Genomic DNA, 26,895 nt, shown 5'->3' with positions numbered 1-26,895 from the left:
ATTGGGTCTTGTCCCAAAAATGCCATTACTTTTGATTTTTGTGCTGAAATCTCCATCCCAAAATCTAATAATATTTTATTTAATGTACCTATATAGTCCTCTTTGTAAGTTATCCACTGAATTGGAAATTATAACTTGATCGTCTGCAAAGAGCAGGGTATTTAATATTAAGGTACTGGTTATTATGATTCCTGATGTATAGATTTGGTTCCATTTAGAAATGATTTCATTAATGTAAATATTAAATAGGATAGGAGATAATGGGCAACCTTGTCTAACTCCATTATTAACATATTTTCTTTCAGATATACGATTATTTATTTGACACTTATTTTATTGTCAGTGTAGATTTCTATTATGTTTTGAAATAACAGATTTGGTATACATTTTCTTGTAAAATGTCAAATAAAAGGTCTCTTGGAACCTTGTCAAAAGCTTTCACAAAATCGATAAATGCTATGTGGGTTTCGAAATTAAATTCTTTTTTTTTTTTTATAATAGTAATTTGATACTGAATAATGGATCTACACAAATATGTACTGGTACCTCTGTTTGCAAAATTATAGTGTGGAACACGAGAGACTGAAGATTTTGCCTTTGAGTCTAAGTTATTCTAAAAAGAATAGAAATGGACTGTGGTTTTTAGTTGTGACCATGAATTGACGTCGTACATTATCTGTAAGTTATCAAGCAGTTCACATTATCCAGGATTGCATTATGAGCAGGTGGATTTCTGTATTTCAGAAAGCAAGGAAAGAGAGCAGGGATGTGGGAGTGTGCACGACATGGTTGCTACACTTCAAGCCCGGAGAGAGGAACTGAAAATGAAGCTCCATGATAAGAACAGAGAATTGAAGCTACTATGCATCCAGGAGGCAGAGCTTACGGGAGTCCTGCCACCAGAGACTCCTCTGGAGCTTGGAGAGTTCCCACCAGTATTCCGGCTCAATGTAGGAACAGCTTTCACTTATCCAGAAAACTTGATAAATAATAACAAGTTGAAATCGAAAGAGGTAGGAACAAACATTAATTGCTCACTCTATTGTGCAGCACATGTATTTTATGTTTCTGAGTGCTATATCTGTTATAGCATGCACTAATTGACTTTGCATGTGTGCTTACCTTTCTATGTTGTCTTAAGGACAGTCTTCACAAACATCATTGGCTGCTGTCTTATGCATAGCTGCTCTCTTCTGTAGCATTGGACCATGTATTTGTGATTTATAACCTGATTTCAGAGTTAAAAATTAAACTTATTGTACTTGTTAATAAATAAAAGAGAAAGGTATCCCCTATAATATATGCTACGAAGGTGATGAGGAGGGGGTTATGCTTTCTTGACCTTGCTCTAGGATGATGATGTGTGGTTGTCACCACGTTCCAAGAAGTGTTTACTCTGGGAACGACCTGGTGCTCAATTGAGTGGCTGAGTGAGCCTCAGAGCCTATCTGGAAGTTTTGGTAATGAGAAAACCCTGTTACCGTCCAGGAACGAACCCATGTCCTTCTGATCTGTAGCCAGTTGCTCTACCAAGCAAGCTGCATATCATTATCGATGGTGGTGGGTTGGTTGTGAAACATTATCATCTTGTTATTCATTGATGACCAACGTTGATGTAGCATTGCTAAATAACCAACCAAAAATTTGTTCATAGATGATGGGATTTTTAGCTTATTTGTGCCATTTTCTCTCTTGTTCCCCAATACCCAAAAAATTATTTGTAACTTTTTGTCAAGTTTGAAGTTGCATTTCATGAAAATGTTAATCACAGATATTTTAAGTCAATCTGTGGTTGCTCACTATGTAATGAGTGGTACCTAAATTGGCGGTATCCAGTCTTCTGTATTTACGTTTTCTCTTCTATAACTTTTTTTTTTACCAAATATTGCTGGAAAAAATGTATCTTAACCACATCTCTATATATGTAATTTGAACTGGTAATGGAAATTACGGGAAAATGGCTGAACGGATTGTAATGAGTGACCCCTCATTTTCATGCCTGGCATCCAAAGTTTTTCGGAAAAATAGTAGTTTTCAGTGAAATGTCAATTTTCCTACATAATTTTCCTATTTTCCAAAATCCATCTGTTGTCAGTTTTGAGAACTAATTTTATTGAATCACAGCCGACTTGATTGAATTTCAGAACAAAACACACACTACAATAAACAATAGGCTATTACACGAAGGCCATGACCTGCAGGATTGCCGACATATTTAGAGCTCAATTTAATTTGTTATTAAAAACTGATTCTGCAGTGTATAATTTTCTGAGTACAGCTGTGTATTGGATATTCAAATCTACGAAACTTGAGGTGGTTTGATGACATTATTACCATTAGAAATTAAATATTATTATAGTTAATATCATAATGCATCTATTTTTCATTAATTGTACATTATATTGATGCTATATTGATGACATGAAAGTGAAACGTTTTGAGGTTATGTAAGTAAATGTAGAGAATATCTTAATTTAGATCTTCATTTCTATAATTTACTGAGTGGCTGCTATATATAACTACAAAACTTAAGATAATAATATTGTTATTAAAAATCAAATATTTTTATACTTATTAACCCAATGGGGTTGGGTCTTTTTCATATACTTAATGGCGGTGTAGTGTAGATATTGATATGTGTCATTGTCTTCAGTATTGGCTCGAGAGAGCGCAAAAATTACAGTTCCTAAGGAAAGATAAAAAGGTATTACTTACTGATAAAATAAGAGGCCTAGAAAATTTTGTAGTCTCCAGATCATTTCAGCAAGATCTCTTAGTAGGATAAAATGATTTTACACTCTACATTTCAAGTTTTACATGCAGCAGCTATATGAAAATGCTATTGTTCGAAAGCTTAGCAAACCTGACATTTTTTAAATTTTGCCTACAATCTACAATGATCTGAAATAGCTACTGTTATCGTTCTGACATTGATACTTGCGTTTTCGCGTTGAAACTCAAAAACTGAAGTTGGATAGGTTCAAGAAAAAGTATTTGGCCTAAAAAATCCATTCAGTGGGAGTATGTTTCATTATTATGGAAGCAAATAACTATCAAAAAGACAAGTATTCTTCATTGAAAATAAATCTGAAAAATTTTTATTTGAACGTCTAACGAACATAGTTTGCAGCAGCATTTGCTGCACAAGCCACTAGTTAGATCTATATTGCTGTTTGAGACTATAGTCGTCCACAAGCATTTATGGTTGCCAAGGACACACACTTTCCCTTCTTCTTACTGCAAACATACTCACACTCCTGTCACCCCAATGGACTGGGGACGGATTCTACTGTAAAAATCTGAACTTTCTACACTGCAAAGACAAAGCCGAAATTCAGTCTCTTGCCTAAGCTTGTGCTGTGCTCTTCTGTGTTACAGGTATACATATTACATAGCTGAGTGCCTTGTCTAAACTTGTGCTCCACTGCGTTATACTCGTATAATTATGTAGATACATACTTTCTCAAGTATGCAATAGCCCATAGCCAAGCAGTTAGCCTTTCTGTTTTTCCCAGTGATGACCCGAGTTCGATCCCCATCTGGATGGTGGACAAAGCTGGTGGAAAGGTTTTTTTCTCGAGGTTCTCCCATTCCCCTTATCACTGTCATAATTCCACCATTACTCAACAATCATCATTACTCTGCGAGGTCCCAAACCAAGTGTCCAGAACAAGAAAAAAAAATGTGGAACTGGTACACATTTGTGTTTAATAAAGGCTATTATAGTTCAACTATGCTATACAGTCTAAATATGCGCAGTCAGACAAAATAAGGTATTTTTAATGTTTACAAATATTTTTAAAATCTATAGCAGTGAATCGTCTGCTTTATCTTCCATGTTCAATAAAACTCAAAGAGTTATGGCGACAGCTTTTGGTGTTAGTTTAAACACTGTAAGAAATTTTTGTATTGACATGATTGAGTCCCTAAAGTATGATCCATGCTCATCATCTCGTCCTAAACTGTGTCGTCACTCATTTTTCTCCTCATAGTCTCGTCCATCATTTTCCTTCTGATCGTCTCTAAGCAGTCATTTCTGTCTTGTTCGTTTTGTCAGTTATTTTTCTTCTGACAGTCTAATTTTCCTCTCGATCATCTCTTCATACCCCTCATTTCTCGTGAAAAACAAAAACTGAATAGACTACAATGAACTATAGTGGACTTTATGTTGTCAGCAAACAGCTGGATACATTAAGAAGATTGATTGATCTCTTCAATCAATTTAGTATTATTAATCTCGTTAGTCTTTTTCTTCATCTCGCCTATGTTTGTTTCTTCATTCATTTTCTCTGTTCAGATTAATTCAATTCTAAGTGTCTTCAGCTGTTTCCTTATTAACATTCTCAGCAATCCATTATTTTGTGTGTCTCATCAGTTGTTCTACCGTACTCGTTCTGAATTTTACTTGTAATTTCTTTCCCATTGTCTTCAGTTTTTTTTTATCGTCTCTTGTCACTTTCGCCCCAATCATTTGATAACTCCTGATCGTCTCATCAATCAGTTTATTCTGATCATCTCTTGTTACTACAACAATGTTTCGTAAGCCTTCTTTCAGAAATTATGATACGATTGCTAGTATATGATAAGAAACTGACGGATGATGAGACAATCAAGAGTGAATTCTCGAGATGAGCATAGGGAGATTGACGAGATTATTTTTTACAATGTAAGTTGCAAAAGGGAAAGTTCGTGAGGAGGGTGGGTAAAGTGAGCGAAACTGCGTACAACTTGAACACTTCACAAGTCTGTGTTCCACTATAATTAGATCTAGTGTAGGCTTACTGTGGATTTCATTTTTCACTTCCAAAATTATTCAGACAGTTAGTTCATACATAGCTTGGGCTTGTTTTTTATGGTTAGTATCATAAATATATCACATGAGTACATAAGAAGTATCTATCATTCAGTGGTGACGCTAAGGTGTAAATACTGGGTAGGCTGAAAAAAATCTGCTTACCTTGTATCTTTTTATAGAGCAGATGTTTCTCGACTCTTTTATCATAATTTTTTGTGACAGAGACCCCAGAAGACGATGAAAAAAAACATACACACCTTTGATTAAACTAACACTCAACAATGCAGCACATTCACAACATAGCTCAATGTATTATTGTGAAGGTGAGACTAGCCACATGCAGCAAATCGCTACCTCCTCCCCGAACTTCCCTCAAGCTTGCGACTCAAGGTCGTAGCCATGCCTTTAGGATTTAGACACTTCTGCCACAAGCCTCGCACTGAACTCTCCATCCTAGAATGACTACCGACATTGAACTTAAAATATGGAAGGATTGGAGTGAAACCAAGTGTTACGATATATCGTTATTACGAACTTACAAGCTTAGTGTTACTAGGTACAACTCAAATCTTTTGAGTAGGCTAAGCCTCAAAAGCCTCTTAAGAGCTTCGCCACTGCTATCATTCACAATAGAAATTTTACATAACATTAACATTGATGCTAATCTTTTTTTCTAGAAAAAACACGACAATTAATACTAATCTATTGATACTACCAAATGAGGAGATTTATGTTAATAAAAATGGATGTTTGGACGAACTCCTCGATAAATGACGTAGCAGTGCAATTTATGCTACTGCAAACTTCATTAGTTTCTCTGTGCAGTGTTACACACTTCAAAACAAGGAAATTTAGGAGCAGACGATGGTGGTAATTCATCTATTGAATTAAAAAAGGATTCTACAAGTAGACTTCTATACTCTCCTCTGTGAAATGCTAGATAATGACCCTGAACAATTTCAGCATTTCATGAGATTCAATCCGATTCAGTTTGATAGAGTATTAAACCTGTTAGTCGCATTTCTGGAGAAAAAAAGGAAAAGTAATTGTAGTTAGTAGTAACAGAAAAAGAAACATTCTTTTACACTGAACAATGAAGTGTATGAGTTCACAGTGCCACAATCTTAAATCATGGTACCGTAATTTGCAAAAATCCAGGACCACACATATGCCACAATATAATTTTTACATTACTGGTATTGTATTTTTGGTCCAGGGGAAATACTCGTCTTTTACGAAAAGAAGTATTTTTATTAGTGTTTTTGTAGGAGTATTTTTCTGTGTATCAAAAATATAATATACCACCAATATATAGTAATTATACTGATAGTAACATAACATGGGACGGCGATGAGTGGTCCCAGATTCTCGTAAATTACTTGAATTCTTTACAGAGCCCCAGATACCAGTCACAGACAGCATATTCTGTTACTGAATTCCCACCAGAGAAAAGAACAGTTTCATACAGCATGTAGTAACTGATACTTACTTATAAATGACTTTTAGAGATCTCAGAGGTTGATTGCCGCCCTCACATAAGCCTGCCATTGGTCTCTATCCTGAGCAAGATTAATCCAGTCCCTAGCATCATATCCCAACTCCCTCAAATCCATCTTAATATTATCTTTCCATCTATGTCTCGGCCTCCTCAAAGGGTATAACCAATAGTAGTTATAAATTACAAAACATCGAGGTCTAAGACTCTATACCACATGCTATTGTTGTCGTAGGAGAGACTGATAAACCGATGGAACTACTTCTTGAAGGATATGACCACATATTAGATGTAGAAGATGAAGAAGATAATCACATTCTGGACGTAGTACAAAGAAGAAACCAACATGAAACGCTGCTCTTTTTACAATCAATACCTTCTTTTGAGGTAACAACTTATCACAGCTTTAGTATTAAAATTAAGAAAATAGTGATAATACAGAGTCCCATATTTATAAGCCTCCCAGGTATCTATGTCTGTTGTTAGTTTCTATTGGTGGAAGGAGGACAGATATCATTCACCAGTTTACAGGCGATATAAGTGATGAATCATACTTCACGAGAGTACGACATCATGAACTTGACTTCAGCAAGACGTCGTCAGTCTCTGTAGTTATGCAATATTATGCTACAATTTGGAACAGAGCATATTTATTTACAACTGCTATGTAAAGCATAATAGTAATTTATGTATCAAAGGCATTAAAGTAGATATTTAAGCCCTGAGTGCAATAGATATAGACATATAAACCCGAGAGGCTCTGGCCAGAGAGTTTGTTAGTCACCCAAGGAATATAAATATCAAGTAATTCCCGTGGTACGTACAATATTTTGTGTTTGACTAGAGTTGATGGCAATTGGGAAGGTAGTCGTCTGCTAGCGTTTGTGTCGAGAGACAGTGAGATCAAGACAGCGTATAACATTGCCACAATGCAATTCACACACATGCAGGAGAGAATTTAAATTTTCAAAAGACAATTACCTTAGCCGTTGATTACTGCAAGCCAAACAAACCTTCTTTCCTTCACTAACAGTATTCTCTGCATGGTTCTCAATCTCACACCACATGCTTCTGCTGTCATTTCTTGTGCGTTGGCAACATTGTAACCAGTATCATGATGGGCAACAGCATTCTGCTTGTCAACATTTTTAAAGTAATTATACACCTTAAACACTTTTCTTACTCTGTTAACTTCCATTGTTTGTTTATTTGTTTGTCACTTTTCTTACTCTGTTATCTTTTATTGTCTGTTTGTTCTTTTTTTTTTGTATGCTTTGCCTAATGGCAGCCACTGATTTAAGGAAGCTTCGGTAAATAAATAAAGTTACATAATCTCCTTATATATAAAAGTCAATGTGGCTATGTATGTATGTATGTACTCTATACAAAGCTACACGCTTTGACCAATATTTACCAAAGTTTGCACATTTAACCTTCATAACTAGGAGAAGAACATAGGCTACATTAAAATCGGAAAAATGGACGTTAAATTAATTTAAAAAATAAAAAATAAAATTATATACGACCAAACAATCATTTATAATATTAAATGCAATCTTCTACAGTCAATTGTTCTTTATTATTGTCTGTTATATTCAACATCGACTTTCACGAGGCCGTGGAAAAAAAGAGCACGAAAGTATTGTTGATACAACATGAAGGCCAAAATTTAGACAATTCATGCAATAAATATCTTTCCGCAGTCCAGGACCGTAGTATGAGTTTCTCGATACAGTTGCAGATAGTGAGCAGGCTGTATTTTATCCAACTGAATTCTTGAATTCTTTGAAACCATATAATTTAATACTTAATTTTGAATCTCTAATAGTACCGGAACTATTGCGAAATATTGACACACCAAAATTATGCAATGGAATAAGAATTGGTGTGAGAAAGAAAGATAAAAGGCCTATAAGTGACAATATTAACTGGTAAAACAAAAGGAGAAGATACTTTTATCTCACGTATTCTTATGATATCTACTAACTTGCGTTTCGATTTTAAGCAACTGCAATTTTATTTCAGCGGGACTAGAATTCGTAATGGCAATATTAAAATAAAGCTTAGGGACAGTCGCTCAAAGTTGCAATACTAACTTAGAAACTCCGTGTTTTTCACATTCGCAACTATGCAGCTTGCCCTCGAGGGGGCACACCTAAACATATTTTATATACATATATTTATGCAAAGGAGGGGAAAAACAAAGCACTTTACACATATAAAAAAGCAATTCAGTGATATTTTTGTTATGTTGCTAATGTTAGTATGTGAATGTACGTAAACCTAGTGAAAATAACATTGTATTAATTCTAAATTATACGTCTCTCAAAATATTGTTGTTCATGTCCGAAAATGTGTTACTGCGAGATTCTATCTGTATAATCACGTTGCTAATCAGTTAAGCATTGTGAGAAGAACAATGTCTTAATTTCTAAAATATACATATCCCACAATATTATTATTTATGTTAAAATGTGACTTATTGCGAATTTATATATTGTATCTTTATTTTGTATGTAAAATACGATATAGTTAATATGTTCTTAACTTCTGAGATACAATTTCTCAAGTCATATTTAAAAAACTGAGTATGATATAAACTGGTATACAGCAGTCAAGGGGTAAAAAATATTCGAATATAAATTAAATTACATGACGTACATATTGATTTTTTGGTATGACCGATAGATACATTTTTGCTAACGATGACACCCCAACAGGTTAAGACTGTTAACAAGGGAATTCCCTATTTATTGTCAGCTCCCTCTGAAGTTCAAATGAAAGCACACATAGTCATGAAATTACGTGAAATGTGTGTCAGGACAGCTTCACATCAATGTACAGATCTTATATGATTTTATCTCTGCCTCTGTGTAACGTCACATTTGCAGTGGGAAGGAAAATAGATGGCAGAAAGGTTGTAATGCTTTTAATACTCTTACGCTCACGAATAATATAAGGCATTTGAAATTTAACAGTCATTGACCACCAGAGAAGAAATGTAAGATCTGTAGAACATTGGGTGTATAGGGACCAAGGGGTGTGTTTTTGTTTCGCTGAACTTCAAGACAATGCTAACTCATTTAAAGTTCGTGTGACTGTAGCCTGTATATATTTTCGTTGGTTTTATAGTTTGTTTATAGCTCGATTTTTTCTCTTATTTTATTTAATTTCTGGTGATGTAGAAGAGATGGTCTAGTGGCCTTAACTACACCAGATTAAATAAATAAACAAAAATAAACAAATAAATATTTAAATAAAAAAACAGTTAAACACAAGGCTCACGATGCAATGTTTTCTTCTCAGTGCCTGATCTACAGCTGTTTTAAATTGAGTTAATCCTGGTAGGCATTAATTATTTCATGTAAGTGACGCTATGTAAAGATTCATCTTTATGAACGAGGTTGTCTACAGTTCAGTTTCCGAGATTTCCAAAAAGTCTAACAAACAGTTTAAATAAAAATACAAGCAAAAATGAAAACCCGGGCAATGCTGGGTGTTACCAGCTAGTACTGAATACAATAAAATGTTAGTTTATTATTGTGTTTCCATGGTAATCCAAAAAACATCCATGCGGGCATTACAAATCCTTAATACTCACAAAGGAATAGTTTACTGCGTAACATATCTCGTATCTAGGCAATTAATAAACAATTATGAACTAGTCAACCATAAAACAATAAAAAGCATTAAAAGGAAATTCGAAAGGGAAGGTAAGTTCATTGAATGTAATAAGAGATGTGTTCAGTGATAATATAATTAGCAGAGGATTGTGGCCTATGATATCACCTGACTTAAGTCTGTGTGAGTTTTATCTGTGGGGGATATTAAAGAGGAAAGTGTATGAAAATAATAACATACAATAGAAGAATTAAAAGACAATATTTGGGCTATGATAGCTAGGATTACTTTGGCTGAATCCAAAGAGTATTCCAGAACTTATTCAAAAGTGCCAATTGCGTCTGGACTATGATTGAAGACATTTTCAGACTCTCATGTAAAGGAAGTTTCTGTTGTTCATGCAGTCATCCAATGCTTTCCACTGAGTGTTTTATTAGCATGTGACTAGCACAGGAGACTTATAAATAGGGGACCTTGTATGATCATATTAATAAATCAACTAGTAAGAAGTTATACATATTAGTAGACATATTCATGCCCTGTGAAAGTAAGAAGTCTACCAAATTATGGAATCTTGGTTTCAGAATTATATGACATAAAGGAAACACAAAATTCCAAATAAGTTGCAAATTATTTTTAATGGTAGATAGAAGCTGATAGAAAATATTTAAATTTACAGCAAAGGTTCAGTGTTTGTTCTTGAGTCAACTCATCTTGGTTTGGCAGCACATACTGCAGTAAATTTTCTGCAAGGAATTGCTAATATTGAAATAAAAATTAATATTGGCACTAGCAAATTCAAGAAATATGAAATATATTAGTACAAACACTAATCTAGACTACAGAAACTGTTTGAAATACTACCCATTCAGATGTACACATTCTTGACATCAATTTAAGAAGTCTTTCTTGACCTTCTTAAGTTCCTGTATAGAAATCTTTGCACTTTCTGCCTATATATTATCACGATTTAATCCCAATGTTGTGCGAGGACTATGCTAGATATTTTGGTCGAATCTTTTAAGTTAGCATAATCTAATCATGTTTCTCCTTGATGAGCATATATCTTATAACTGTTTGATTTTTAATATTTGAGGAGAAAAATTCGCTCCAGCGCCAGGGATCAAACCCGGGTCCTTGGTTCTATGTACCAAATGCTCTAACTACTGAGCTACGCCGAATTCAATCCACAGCCCCGGATCGAATCTTCCTCCTTCAGTGTTACCCTTTTAATCCAGTCTGTGGATTGAATTCAGCGTAGCTCAGTGATCAGAGTGCTTGGTACGTAACCAAGGACCCGGGTTCGATCCCTGGCACCAGAGCAAATTTTTCTCCTCAAATATTAATTGTCAACATTACAGAGATTATTCTGTAAGACAAATTAATAAATCCATAATATGTTTGATTTTTGTTCAACACAGACTTACTCAATAAATTATAACATCCCAGTAAAATTTTTCTTTATACAACAATTATGAAATTAAATTAAATTTGTATTATATCTTTTAACTTTCGTGAATATACTAAGTTCTCTCTTTGCAATGATAGTAATCAGATGTAACAATTCCGATAAATAGAGTTAGAATATTAAAATATTACATTACAGGAACAGTTGTATGATGCAATTCGACGTGGAAATGTGGAAGAAATGAAAAGTATCCTAAATCCAGAAGAAGGAAAGGGCAATTTACTAGCAATTGGAAAGAATGGTTATGGACAATGGTCTCTCCACATAAAGGTTCTACGTCAAGAAGAAGAGATGACCAGTTTCATAGCTGTTACATTTCCAGAAGCACTTCGTGTTGGAGATAATGTAAGTTAGTTGATTTATTTTAACGCCTAGAATAGGAACTTTCAAGCCAAATTAAAAAAAAAAAAAAAAAAAAAACAGAATGACAAATTTTAAACACATACTTAAAATATAAATTTACAATTTCTCAAAATAAATTTAGAGAATAAATCGAAGTAAAACATGAAGTACAACTTCATACTTTAAAATTTAACAAAGACTATAAGGCAAATGCGCAACTTTGACTATGTATTTGACGATATTCTAAGTAAGCCTACCCTGATTATTAAACAGATTTCTGAAGTGCTCATATGAAGAGTACAGGAGAAAAACCTGATAAGTCACACTTCACTGCTTTTACAGGAAAGCAAGTTAGGATTTCAAGACCTTTTACAGTCTATTGTTTTTTGGTTATCATTCTTCAAATTTCTTTGGACTAATGAGGTTGTTAGTCTGTACAGTTAAACTACACAAATCTACATTACTTGAGCTATTACATGACATCTAAAACAGAAGATCTATAATTTTGGACTTATCACGTTTTTCCCCAGTGCTGTTCATATTTAAATGTGGTACATGTGATACTTATACACATTAGACAAATTTTCTTTGATAAGAATAGAAATTCAAACAATTAAATAAAATATATATATTAAAATTATAAATACCAGTAACTACTCGTATATCCAAAATGATTAAAAGTACAATTAGTAATTATATTTTCAGGAGTAAATATGACATTCTTTCAACACTTCAACTGTTTATAAGTTTTACGACAAGAATGTATGAAATGCTATGTTAGGGAGTTAATTAGAGAAAATCTCAAACAGTATTTAAGGATATACTGAGGTGAAATTTTGCCAGTTTTGGTGAAAAGAATTCGATTTTCCGTTTTCAACATTAAAAAACTGTAGATGTTTCATGAGAACGTCTTCAAAAAGGGTATTTGTCGAATACAGGGGGAAGAGCCATTAATCCTTTCCATTGAAGGCTTTAAGGAACCACCCTGGACAAATGCTCAATGTCCCATCCCTACCTTCCCATGGTGCAGCTGTTAGTAAGCATAATTTTACAAGCTGAATCCTGGTTGAGGTTTTTTCCGGGGTTTTCCCTCAACCCAATTCGAGCAAATGCTGGATAACTTTCGGTGCTGTACCCCGGACTCATTTCACCGGCATTATCACCTTCATATCATGCAGACGCTAAATAACCTAGATGTTGATACAGCGTCGTAAAATAACCCAATAAAATAAAATAAATAAATACAAGCTGAATTAAAAGGAGGGGCTACTCATCAATTAGCACTGGTCAGCTTGATGAGTTAATGACCGAATTTGGTATAATTTTTCTCTATTCAATACTTCATTCCCTCTTTACCCTTTCCTATCCAGTCCTCTGACTGAACTCTTCCTTTCTTCGACCCCGACCGTATTAGAACATTCGAGGCCTAGGGGTTCATTTCACTTTCCTACCCTTTCTAATTTTCTGTTCCTAGTGCTGACCTGCTATGGCACTAAAATCGTCCTCCAGTGGCTTAAGGTGGGTAAGATGGTGATCAACAAGATCTCCCAACTAGGTCTAGTAGACCCGTCGACCAACAGCAGGTGTGGTCCTCCAGACATTCTGGGGGTTGTGTCTGGATGAAGTAGCCACCAAAGCGTCAAAATATGGTGTTCACTTAAATTGGCTACAACTTGCCATTTAAATTCAAATAAAAAAATGGTTTCGGAATATCTCAAAATCTGTGCTTCAGTGGCTGACCATGACAATATCTTTCAAAAATATTGGAGTTCAATAGGCCAAATGACTTTATTGTCAAACGCCTGGCATTAGAAAACAACAACGTCTTCACAAATTTTCATGTAGAAAGGCCCCTTCAATCAGCGGTTTCAGACTGCCAGTTTTAGAAGGTTGCATGCTCTGGATGGCCCTTTAAATGCCCACTCCTCTTTAAATGCTGGAATTAATTTTTCTTAGATATTGCTACAGTAAAAATGCTACTACTCCAAATTTTGTGCACGACTTTTTTTATTTTTTGGGAAAGGGGAGGGGGGGGTCTTTCTTAACCCTTTCAGTCAGAAATTATGTTTTTGTTTGGAAAAGTCTAATTGTTTATTCTTGACTCCTTTTAAGTTTTTGTGAATTGCTACAGTCTCATTTTTACAGCATGATTCCTGGATTTCGAGATATGAACTGTCCACTTGAGAGGACTCGCTCTCAACAACTCATTGTCCATGAAGTGGCATTGAACTTGCTGTCCTCTGTAGAGGACGCAGTGAATGAAAGGGTTAAAAGTGTGCTTAACAAAATTTGCTATCAGGGTTTTCTGTAAACCTCAAGATTTTTGGTGGAATTTTTTTTTTTTTTTTTTTTTTTTTTTGCCAGACATAATTTTTATCTGTTTTTATATTTGACTACGTATATAAAATAATTTTTTCTTAGCTTTTGAGGAATAATCTGAAAAAAGTAAATAGCAAGTTGTGTCTCAGGGAGTTTAAAAGGAATGTGGAACAATTTTAGGCAAAGATTCTGAAATTCGTACGAGTAGAGATGACTTTTCAAAATACAACTTAAATACACAAAAATTTTAATTCACATAATTTGAACCAAATGAGATGAGACTTTGTATAAAGATTATGTATATGCAGTTTACAATTCATGTTTAACTTATATTTTTGTTTTGATTACACAAAGAACATAGATACACGAACATAATTATACTACAGCTAAACATTAGATTAAGATGATGAAACAGAGATTACCATGATGTATCTGAAGATGCCATATACCAGGAAAAAACGTTAATACAAATATAAAAGTGGTCCAATACATGTAAAATGTGTTACGTGTTAATGTAATCAAAACAAAAAGAAAAGTTACAAGACTGAAAAATAAACTTTATATAATATTTATATGCAGCATGTTATCTGTACGAATTTTCAAATGACTAGTTAGAAAGATTAAGAAAATTCAAATTCCATCTCAGTGTATCCATAAATTGCCTCAGTGTTAAGAAATATATTACCAGTATTTAAATTCTTAACACATGCTGTATTCTTTCAGCTGGAGAGAACATCACTACACTATGCAATGGGTATGGAGAAAGTTGAGTCTCTGAGCACTATTCTCATCAAAGCTGGTGCTAAACGGGTGCTTAAGGATCTGGTTAGTACAGCTTCAATTTCAAATTACAGAGAGTGGAAGGAATTGAAGTGTATGAATTTAGATGATAAGAAGTGGTCATGAGAGGAATACAATTTTTCTAATAGCACTTTCTACTTCTAAGTTTACGTCAAAGCTATACTTTCCACGGGAATGAGAATGTCCACTTTGGTATAGGCTACTCGCTATCTCGTGAAACCTATCTGCACATGAGGGGAAGAAGAAAGTGGACTGGGAAACTTCCCTTCCTCGCTACACTTGCACTTGTAGCTAGTTAGCTTACTTACCCCATCATAAGATTCTTACTATAAGTATGGCGCACACATAAATGGAAATGGTTGGACCGCAGCGGCGGCCATCTTTTTTCTGTATTAAGGTCTGAGTATTGGAGACGGTCTTGAATATACATACAACATGAGCTATTCGTTTACACATACCTTAAGACAGTGTACAACCACTTCTGATCTTGATTAATCTTCCTTTATTAACTTTTTGTGCGATGAGTATCTTGAGCGTAAAATGAATGGTTACGGAAGGTACGCTGTGGACTCTCATGAATTCCTTAATTAGTCTATAAATGTCAGTGAAAGACGCAAAACAATACCGAAAATAATATATGAAATTATTCAAAATGTGTCGAAGATGATCTTCCATAAGGTGACATAACTCACATGTGTTCATCTTTCCAAAAAAATTATATAGAATTTTGGATCATGTCTCACTACTATAAATTTAAATTCCCAGAATTAAATTGTTTATAGTTACATAGTTACGACAAAACAATAAATATTCTATTGTTGAGTACATTGCCATCGGAATCAAACACAGCCAGTTCTATCCACGAGAGGCTCAGGACAGATCAACAACCGTGTGAGGTAGCCAAAAGCAGGTTGAGAGATTGCTTAAAAAGAACAGTTTATCCCATCTCTAGTTGCTGCCTCGTTCTGAATAAATGCTCCATCTAGTGGAAGAATTGTCATACCGAGGCCATGTGTATACATTTTTTTGTTATTTCCAAGAAGTCGCCGCTGAACGATGTGAGTATTGGAGACGGTCTTGAATATACATACAACATGAGCTATTAGTTTACACATACCAGTCTGTAAACGTGTCCTGTTGTGATTAGCTTTCCTGCATTAATCTTTTGAGCGATTAAAATTTTCCTGTATTAATCTTTTGAGCGATTAAAATTTTTAATGTGAAATGAATTGTTCCTGAAGGAACTTGATGATTTCTCATTAGCTCTTTAATTAATTGATAAATTTCGCTAAATAAGGAGCCTAGGTTGTCAACACCCATCTATTAAAAATATAAAGAAGTAGTAGTAGTAGCAGACATTGTAGGCCTAATATTGGCTGACCTTGTTTTGTGTTGATTTTGAGTATGTGTTATCCTTTTGTATGCACAACGTTTGCATTTACTGCAGTAACTTATACGGAGTTCAGGGTATGATTTTCAACTTATTGAAAATTATTTTCAGGCTGCGTTTGAATTGTCAAGTTTATAATTTCATAGCAATTTGTTTCTACTCATACCGTACTTATCTTGTTTTTTAAATTTAACCTAACATTGCTCACAAATTAACGCTGGACGTTTATTTAAGACAAAATTTAGTAATTCAACTTAATAAATACGAAAAATTGAACTATTTTGACATAAAGATATGCCGGAACAGTCTATATAAATGGCAGCAGCAGCGGCCATCTTTTTTCTGTATTAAGGTCTGAGTATTGGAGACGGTCTTGAATATACATACTGTATAACATGAGCTATTCTTTTACACATACCTTACGGAATTGTATAACCTTACCTTATTTTTATGATCCTTCCCTTATTGATATTCTGGGCAATTAGAATTTTCAGAGTGAAAAAAATGGTACCAGATTGATACGCTCAGCCCTTGCATAAATCTTTTCATTAGCTTACAGAGCTGTGTAAATGTTGCAAATCCCAAGCTAAAGTAGCGGAAAAAATCATTGACTACTTTTTTCACATAGCCTTCCATCACACGGCACAGATCACATGTTTTCTTTTGATTAAAAAATGTGTAGTACGGAATTTTGAAATATAATGTTAGAATTTGAAGTCGCGATAACACTGTTTATAGCTAGTTACATAGTTACGACAAAACAATAAATATTCTATTGTTGAGTTAGTTGAGTACTTTGACATCGCAATCAAACACCAGTGGCGTAGCGTCAATGTAAGCTAAAAAGCTCAGCTTCCCCAGTTAATAACTCCATAATAAACTGCAGTTACTTACTGGCTTTTAAGGAACCCGGAGGTTCATATCCGCCCTCACATAAGCCCGCCATTGGTCCCTATCCTGAGCAAGATTAATCCATTCTCTATCATCATATCCCACCTCCCTCAAATCCATTTTAATATTATCTTCCCATCTACGTCTCGGCCTCCCCAAAGGTCTTTTTCCCTCCGGCCTCCCAACTAACACTCTATATGCATTTCTGGATTCGCCCATACGTGCTACATGCCCTGCCCATATCAAACGTCTGCATTTAATGTTCCTAATTTTGTCAGAATACAATGCGTGCAGTTCTGTGTTGTGTAACTTTCTCCATTCTCCTGTAACTTCATCCCTCTTAGCCCCAAATATTTTCCTAAGCACCTTATTCTCAAACACCCTTAATTTTATTAATTTTAATACAATTTATAAGTGCGCCTTAAATGTTGTGATGCATCAGTAAAATGAAGCCTGCACACACCAGCTTGCAATCCCCTCCACAGATTCGTTTCTTTCACACATTCTTCTATGTAACGCACCCCGCAGATTTTCCATCCCTTTCTAACTAAACTACCCTGGTTGCAAGGCTCGCAAGAAGTTAGCTTTAACATTGGAAAGAATTAGCTTCCGAGTTATCCCTTTCGCGAGTTGTGTTCAGTTAAAGTGTTAGTGTGCACTGTAGCTTATATAATAAATAATGACTGAAATAACAGTTCCTGACACTAATTTATGTAGTCAAAAATAATCTTCTGATAAAGATTTTAACGTTGATTTTTTTACTTTGTTATTTAACGATAATGTATCAACTACGAGGTTATTTAGCGTCGATGGGATTGGTGATAGCAAGATGGTATTTGGCGAGATGAGGCCCGAGGATTCGCCACAGATTACCTGACATTTGCCTTACGTTTGGGGAAAACCTCGGAAGAAATCCAACCAGGTAATCAGCTCAAGCAGGAATCGAACCCGCGCCCGAACGCAACTCCGAATCAGCAGGCAAGCTCCTAGCCGAAAGAGCTACGACTGTGGCTTTTAACGTCGATTGATGTAATTTTACTAACACTGTATCTATTGACCGTTAATATTGTGGTTTTTCTAAATATGACAGGGAGTGAGCTAATGTTAAATTATACGTACTCTATGTATCTATAGAGATATGTGTAAACCATGAAATCATATTTTACTGTAAACCATGAAATCATATTTTACTACCATTTGAGGTGATACCTTATTGGTGTTACTTATGAGGTTCCAACTAATGACTTGACATCGACTACTATTTATTTTAAGACGCAATACGTTTCCTCATACATGAACGACAACTTGAGTTAGCTTCCCCTGCTCAAAATTTCATGCTACGCCACACAGCCAGTTCTATCCTGACGAGAGGCTCAGGACAGATCAACAACCGTGTGAGGTAGCCAAAAGCAGGTTGTGAGATTGCTTAAAAAGAACAGTTTATCCCATCTCTAGTTGCTGTCTCGTTCTGAACAAATGCTCCATCTAGCGGAAGAATTGTCATACCGAGGCCATGTGTATACATTTTTTTATTTCATGTTTTATTTCACACGGGAATAGTTTACAGGAGTCAAATGCTTGGAGCAAGTCGACTTTCCTTCAACTTTCCCCATGTTATATGGTCGAGACAGTCAAGTTGTGACTTGGCGGTCAAGCAGAATTTGAGTTGACGACCCGTTAATTTTTGTGTCCATTTTCCCGTCACATGACCAACTTGACTCACCACTTCCCTAATGTGAATGCGAACTTGTAGCAACTTGGCAAGTAGAAAGTTTGTAGTTTTAGGCCTATTGTCGAAGTAAATGAATAATTATTAATAATGAGCGCCCCTAAGTGGAATTCCAACAATATCATAAAGTTTTTGAAAGTGTATGAGAAGTATGAACTTCTACGTGACAAAGAATACCTCAATAAAAACAAGCGGGAATTATTATTCCAAAAACTAGCCAGTGAACTCATGGAACAAGGTTTCGAAAACATAGACGTAGAAGTGGTTCGAAAAAAGTTAAAAACCCTTAAAACAGGACTCAGTAATTCTGAGATGTTTCCTGTATTCTGCAGGATCTTCTTCAGCTAATTCTAGATGCACCGTGCATAATTCTTCTATGAATCCATTTCTTAACCCATGTTCTCTTTTCCTTTTTTTTCAAAAATATTTTGTAATTCATACAATAACAAGGCGCCAATTAGCTGCACACATGCTTGAATATGTACTGGTGGCATCTTCAGTTTCACCAAACTAAGAATGCCAGTTCACTATTGATTTTTATTAACTATAACAGAATACAAGAATTCAAACACCACTACGAATACAACATTCAGCGCATGCTTTTTTTCAAGCATGGTTTCAAGTTTAATGTCTCCGTGTGATCACAAATATAGCATCAAGTTTACAGACTTCAGGCACTTGACTCCTGTAAACTATCCCCATGTGACTCGGGTTTTATGGACAGTTACATTTCTCCCATAATGCAAATTTCGAAGAACAATACAACTTAACTTCGGCATTCGTTCTTCCTTCCAATGCACAGTATTGAGAAGATACAGTAAAGACAACTAAGCCATTTCGTGGGAACAAATTCTGAGTGTGCACGTCACGAAACCGGGTGTATTATCTGGAACCTCCACCAGATGGATCTCCATCTACAATAGGGCTGGCATAATTTAATATTAACTGAAAACAGTTATTACTCATCTTTTAACAATTTGAAAGACATGAGGCAAAGGAATGGCAATATAACCATAATAATAATTACTTCTGTATGCAATCATCATGAAAATATTCACTAATTGATGCTAACGTTCAAATCATTAATCATGGCATTAATTTGTATAATTTTGGGGGGTGCGGCTTGTGGTGGAGGTGGATTTTCTTGCTTTTTCCCCTCAGGAATTAATCCCATCTGAGCTTTGTCAGTCTTATTAAGTACAAAGAAGATGCCTTTCTTGGAAATAACGAAACCACGTTTTTTCCAGGCTTCTTTTATTTTCACTAAACTGTACTTGGCATTGGAAAGGGTCGCAATGTACCCCTCCCAAAAAGGCTCGATTTTCTTGGTTATTGCTGCTGTGAGACACTGTACACTCTGACTATGAAATCATTCTCTACTGGTCTGTCATCTCTCACCACAGTGCAGCTGTCGTGTGACTTCAGACATGCATGATGTCATTCAAAATTCATTTCCAGAGATCGGAAACAACCCTGAAGTATACCCCAAGTATTTGAAGCTGTCCACTTGCCCATTGCCTAATTTAGAATTCGCAAGTTTACCATCTAGTATTCTTTCCTCTAACCTTTGTCTTCGTCTTGTTTGCATTTATCTTCATCCCATATTGCACAGAGCTGTCATTTAGCTCCAGTAGCATATCCCTTTGTATAATATCCTCTTCTGCTGACAACGCCATATCATCAGCAAATCTTATGCAGTTTATTGTTCTTTCTCCTACTGTCACTCCTCCCATGTTCTGAAAACAGTTCACTAAATCCTCCAAGTAGATGTTGAACAGGGTAGGTGTTAAAGGGCATCCTTGGCATATTCCTCTCTCTATTTTGCTCTTCTCAGCATCCAATCAGCTGCTAGAAACCATGTCACATAGTGGTTTGATATCAGTTTTAATGGATTTTCTGTATTCCTCTCAGTTTATTATTTTATTACTCTTTCTGTAAGTTGGTTCTGGCAAACATCTATGCAACAAAAAGAACTGCTGAAATTCACCAAAGTATCAAACACTTGCAATCTCTTCACAAAAGAATAGTTTTGCAATGGATTCCTTCACACTGTGGAATTCTTGATAATGAGATAGCAGATTCCTTAGCAAAAAGGGCACATCATCCAACAAATTACAAATTAATGTTTATCGTTTCAGTCCTCAAAACTAATGATTAAAAAGATCATCCAGCAAGAAATATATGAAAGTGTAAATAAGCAATGGAATATTTGATTAAACAATAAAAATATAATTCCAGAATGCCCATGAATGAAAGCTGTTGCACTTTTTAAAATTATATACGAGACATGATTGTTTGGCTGCCCCTCTATATAAAATAAATATTCTTCCTAGCCCTAATTGTTTACTTTGTAAGGAAGGTAATACTGTAATGGATATGACACACCTCAAGAACTGTAATAGTACATTATGCAACGAGCCTATAATGGTAGTAATTAAGACGCGAGTATGAAAATTACCATTATAGGCAAGTTTCATACGACTTTTTATGCTTGACCATATTTCTAACTCGAAATTATTCATAAGTATTCATGTTATGGCTATCTAAGTGAAGAGCGGAACTGACCTTCTAAATTGTGAGATGTGCGCAGACGCGAAAGTATTGATTTTTCCGAGGGACGAATAATAATATATATTATATATATATATATATATATATATATTGACCTTGATATAATCTAGAGAATAACATGAACATTAATATTGATATAACCTGGAAATTGATTTAGAATTGAAAAACGAGATGACAAATTGAATTTATTTGAATATTATTTACAATTAACGCTAATTATTATAGTAACAGAACATAACCTTCTGCGACAGTATTGGATTTCCAGCCTCCGTGACATTTCGCTAATTGTCTTTCGATTGCACATCTGAGAATAATCGATACTTGCGGTTTTATAATGGTACAATGGTGATTTCTCATTGACTGAACAACTGAACTATAATGAATAGGTGTACTTTAATGAGGTGCATTAAAGGGCTACTACCAGGTGTATAATTACTACATTTCGGCATGGTCGAGCATAAAAATTTAACAGCTACAGATCTGTCATTATAATACTGGGAAGCAAGAAGGCAAATAGAACTCCAATATGCCGAGCATTAGCAACCAACCAACATATTTTGTTTGAAGTTCCTGGGGAATCTCATGCCCATGGTAGTGCAAGTAGGTTAGATGGGAAATAAAAAATGTCCAGGGTTAGGTCATTACTAGACCAAGGATTTATGTGCTTTAGCACACTTTAGTGAGAGATTCAGATAACTTATAACTATATTTGTACTTAAAAAATTCTGATAATGTCAAGTAATGTCATTTGTGTTACTGCAATTATTGCTTTTGCCGTAGTCATCATCATCTTCCTAACAAGTATTAGGTCGAGTGGCCTGTTACAGTCTCAAACTAGAATTTTCAGTCCATCTCTTCTTCAGACGACCTAGAGATCTTTTGCCATGTGGATGGTAATGAAACAGTACTTTTGGAATTCTCCATCGATCCATTCGTTCGAAATGACCCTTCCACGGAAGTTGATATTTGCTGAACTGCATAATGGATTCTATTTGAAGTTCTTGCATTATGTCCTCATTTTTTTAATGATCCCAGTGAGTGTATCCAGCTGTTGCTCTCATGAATCTCATTTTTGCCATAGTTTAAATGGCAATAAACTATAAGGACTTTTCCTGGTTTTCTTTTGTGAAGGAACACCTTTTTTTTTTTTCAGGTTAATACAATATTCAGTGTTACAGGATATAACTGGGGCTATCTTAAAAGGGACTCCTGTAAGATCCCCAGTATTTAGTCCAGGGTTCATCTACTACTTCAACACAGATGTCACTTTCTACAAATGGCTTAGAACACTATTTCTCTGGCACACTCTGATGAATTTTTTTGACGATTTCTTCATGCTTCTTTCAATCTCTCTTCTACATCTTTAACTACTGCTTTAATCTCATTTATCATTATTGCAGTGATCATAGTTGAATTAATATAAGTTACGATTTTTGGCATAAATATGTTGACAGTGAATGACATACTAGATAGGGAATAGATTTTGATGTTTAATCTTTTAAAAATGCAATCGAACCTACATACTGGTATGTGAAGACGTGACATTGAAATTGCTTGATCTGTTGCACATGAGATAGATATTCTTCATTGGAATCTCTTTGCACCTGATATGGTTGGTGATGTTAGTAGTATTCTATGAATATATTTTCCCTCCCTCTTCTTCTCCCTATAGTTGCCCTGGATGGCGCAGTCGGTATAGTGCTGGCCTTTTGTGCCCGAGTTTGCGAGTTCGATCCCGACCCAGGTTGATGGCATTTAAGTGTGCTTAAATGCGACAGGCTGATGTCAGCAGATTTACTGGCATGTAAAAGAACTCCTGCGGACAAAATTCCAGCACACTGGCTGATATAACCTCTGCAGTTGCGATCGTCGTTAAATAGAACATAATATATTTATTTATTTATTCCTCTCCCTATATCCAGAAGGTCACTTGATGTGAAATTACATTTATGGTACATAGAATATTCAAATCACAAGTTTAATATTTTCTGATCTCTACAGATTTAAAGAAGATAACTTTTTAAATTATTACTATATTCTGTATTTTCCTGATTATTAAACAGATTTCTGAAGTGCTCATATGAAGAGTATAGGGGAAAAACCTGATAAGTCAAACTTTACTGCTTTTAGAGTCTATTGTTTTTGGGTTATCATTCTTCAAATTTCTTTGGACTAATGAGGTTGTTAGTCTGTACAGTTAAACTACACAAATCTACACTACTTGAGCTATTACATGACATCTAAAACAGAAGATCTATAATTTTGGACTTATCACGTTTTTCCCCTGTGCTCTTCATATTTAAATGTGGTACATGTGATACTTATACACGTTAGACAAATTTTCTTTGATAAGAATAGAAATTCAAACAATTAAATTTAAAAAATATATATATATATTAAAATTACAAATACCAGTAACTACTCATATATCCAAAATGACTAAAAGTACAATTAGTAATTATATTTTCAGGAGTAAATATGACATTCTTTCAACACTTCAACTGTTTATAAGTTTTACGACAAGAATGTATGAAATGCTATGTTAGGGAGTTAATTAGAGAAAATCTCAAACAGTAATTAAGGATATACTGAGGTGAAATTTTGCCAGTTTTGGTGAAAAGAATTCGATTTTCCGTTTTCAACATTAAATAACTGTAGATGTTTCATGAGAACGTCTTCAAAAAGGGTATTTGTCGAATACAGGGGGGAGAGCCATTAATCCTTTCCATTGAAGGCTTTAAGGAACCAACCTGGACAAATGCTCAATGTCCCATCCCTACCTTCCCATGGTGCAGCTGTTAGTAAGCATAATTTTACAAGCTGAACTAAAAGTAGGGGCTACTCATCAATTAGCACTGGTCAGCTTGATGAGTTAATGACCGAATTTGGTATAATTTTTCTCTATTCAATACTTCATTCCCTCTTTACCCTTTCCTATCCAGTCCTCTGACTGAACTCTTCCTTTCTTTGACCCCGACAGTATTAGAGCATTCGAGGCCTAGGGATTCATTTCACTTTCCTATCCTTTCTAATTTTCTGTTCCTAGTGCTGACCTGCTATGGCACTAAAATCGTCCTCCAGTGGCTTAAGGAGGGTAAGCTGGTGATCAACAAGATCTCCCAACTAGGTCTAGTAGACCCGTCGACCAACAGCAGGTGTGGTCCTCCAGACATTCAGGGGGTTGTGTGCGGATGAAGTAGCCACCAAAATGTCAAAATATGGTGTTCACTTAAATTGGCTACAACTTTCCATTTAAATTCTTAACACATGCTGTATTCTTTCAGCTGGAGAGAACATCACTACACTATGCAATGGGTATGGAGAAAGTTGAGTCTCTAAGCACTATTCTCATGAAAGCTGGTGCTAAATGGGTGCTTAAGGATCTCGTTAGTACAGCTTCAATTTCAAATTACAGAGAGTGGAAGGAATTGAAGTGTATGAATTTAGATGATAAGAAGTGGTCATGAGAGGAATACAATTTTTCTAACAACACTTTCTACTTCTAAGTTTACGTCAAAGCTATACTTTCCATGGGAATGAGAATGTCCACTTTGGTATAGGCTATTCGCTATCTCGTGAAACCTATCTGCGCATGAGGGGAAGAAGAGAGTGGACTGGGAAACTTCCCTCCCTCGCTACACTTGCACTTGTAGCTAGTTAGCTTACTTACCCCCATCATAAGATTCTTACTATAAGTATGGCGCACACATTTGGTTTCATCAGATAACAAATACCCTGTAACATTGGACAGTATTAATGATCATTAATTATTTGACTGCACTCCCCATTCTTCCTTCTTTTCGTGCAAAAAGTGATTTTTACCTAAAATATACTACCTTTCGTAAGTATGTAAAATATCCACATTGGTCATTCGTCAATATGCCAGTTATTTCATATTTAAACTATTTTAGAAGGCCAACAAGAATAATCGTTTTAACAATTTCAACATATTTTGAAAATGCTAAAATTAGCAATTTTCACTAATAATAAAATGAAAGTTATTTTAAAAAACTTGCTACTTTTTAATGAAACTATTAAGATACATTACTATAGGACCTGATTATCCTTCATGCAGTTAATCGATCTGTAGCTGATTCTACTTTACCTGCGAGTTAATTATGCTACATTCGTAAAAGAGCTTGACTTCAGAGATGGAAAAGCACTGCTTCTGCGAAGCCATATCTCAGAGTAAAGAGTTCACAAGCTGATAATACTTTGTTAATGGCTTGTATCATTATAGAACCATTAATTGTCAAAGAACATAAAATAATATAATACACATTTTATATAACTACCACAGACTACTAAAAGTTCTCCCTTGGAAGTAACTCCAAACAATATAGTAATCAATAACATAGTTATGCACAAAATTAATATCATCAATAAAATATTTAGCCCCTCTACGGTGTGCTATCTTCATAAATAATAAATTCATAATAGAGAATAATATATTATAAAGTATAAATCACAAGAGATTAATGATATTTAATGAACGTAATTAATAATTACATTAATATTGTCGTTATGTTATTACAGAAAGGACGGAAGCCCAGTTACTACCGGTACTTCATGAATAAATCTGATATCCTACGACTGATAGAAGATGAAGAAGCTATGAGAATGTAAAGAAATAATTAACTTATTACTGTTGTTTTAAATGTAATGTCACTTTAAATGCACTGGAGTTAATTTGTATGGTCAATGTACAAATACTGTTAAACAGATGTATGTTAATAAACTTTGGTATGTAACATTGCGTTGTATTTATTCTGTCTGTGATGTATACAGGGTGTCTATAAAGTCCCAGTATATTTTTGACTTCTAGTTGAGAGATGGCATTTAATTTACAGGTTCCACAATGTATACAGTAGAAGAATGGATTGCAGTTGTTGCCGGGCGTTTGAGAGGTCAAATGTACCTGCAGGTGAGGGCGGCCTTTGAAAGAAGATTTAGGAAACCAGCCCCAACTCAACAGAATATCCAAATGCTGGTGAACAAATTTATGCGCACGGGGTCTGTAGCAGGTGAACGGCGGTCAGGTCGGCCATCAACATCCCAAGAGAGAGTGGAAGCTATCTGCGAAGCCATCGAGCATAGCCCACGTGCATCCACTCGTCGTCTAAGCCGTGAACTAGTGATACCACATGCGACAGTGTGGAAAGTGTTACATTTCACATTGAAAAAGAAAGCTTACCGTATCCAGATGCTACACAAACTAGAAGCAGAGGATTATGCTGCAAGAAGGGCAATGTGTTACGACCTCTGTGAGGCTGCAGAGCGAGATCATTTAATGGACAACATTCTCTTCAGCAATGAGGCTACGTTTCACATCTGTGGGATGGTAAACCGCCACAATTGTCGCATATGGGGTAATGAGCGACCTGATGATACCTTTGAATGGCAAAGGGACACACCAAAGGTCAATGTGTGGGTGGGTATTACCAAGAAAAAAGTGTATGGGCCATTCATGTTT

The 26,895-nt window shown here is 35.2% G+C and overlaps 3 protein-coding genes across 4 annotated transcripts in view; 1 reads left to right on the top strand and 2 right to left on the bottom strand.

The window, feature by feature from the left end:
• The window catches only part of LOC138696227 (tRNA wybutosine-synthesizing protein 4-like), a 302,346-nt gene extending 295,008 nt beyond the window's left edge, over positions 1–7,338 (bottom strand). The window contains exon 1 of the mRNA XM_069820914.1: positions 7,272–7,338. The gene's annotated coding sequence lies outside the window, so the exon portion shown is untranslated. The remainder of the gene's footprint in view (positions 1–7,271) is intronic.
• Positions 1–26,895, bottom strand: part of LOC138696241 (nucleolar protein 58-like) — an 80,683-nt gene that overhangs the window by 27,715 nt on the left and 26,073 nt on the right. The window lies entirely within an intron of this gene.
• LOC138696288 (uncharacterized) lies at positions 642–26,169 on the top strand. Of its 2 annotated transcripts, XM_069821038.1 has the most exons (5): positions 642–1,013; positions 6,526–6,677; positions 11,518–11,724; positions 14,764–14,865; positions 25,959–26,169. In XM_069821038.1, the coding sequence occupies exons 2-5, from the start codon at positions 6,543–6,545 to the stop codon at positions 26,046–26,048; spliced, it is 534 nt and encodes a 177-aa protein (XP_069677139.1). In that variant the 5' UTR covers positions 642–1,013; positions 6,526–6,542; the 3' UTR covers positions 26,049–26,169. The 2 variants fall into 2 exon arrangements, with proteins under 2 accessions (XP_069677139.1, XP_069677149.1); XM_069821048.1 differs by lacking the exons at positions 642–1,013; positions 6,526–6,677 and adding an exon at positions 7,359–7,443 and having other exon boundaries at positions 25,959–26,161.

This window comes from Periplaneta americana, chromosome 1 (assembly GCF_040183065.1).
Source record: "Periplaneta americana isolate PAMFEO1 chromosome 1, P.americana_PAMFEO1_priV1, whole genome shotgun sequence".
Lineage (NCBI taxonomy): Eukaryota > Metazoa > Arthropoda > Insecta > Blattodea > Blattidae > Periplaneta > Periplaneta americana.
The sequence above is the reverse complement of the archived record's forward strand: the minus strand, read 5'-3'. Positions and strand labels throughout refer to the sequence as shown.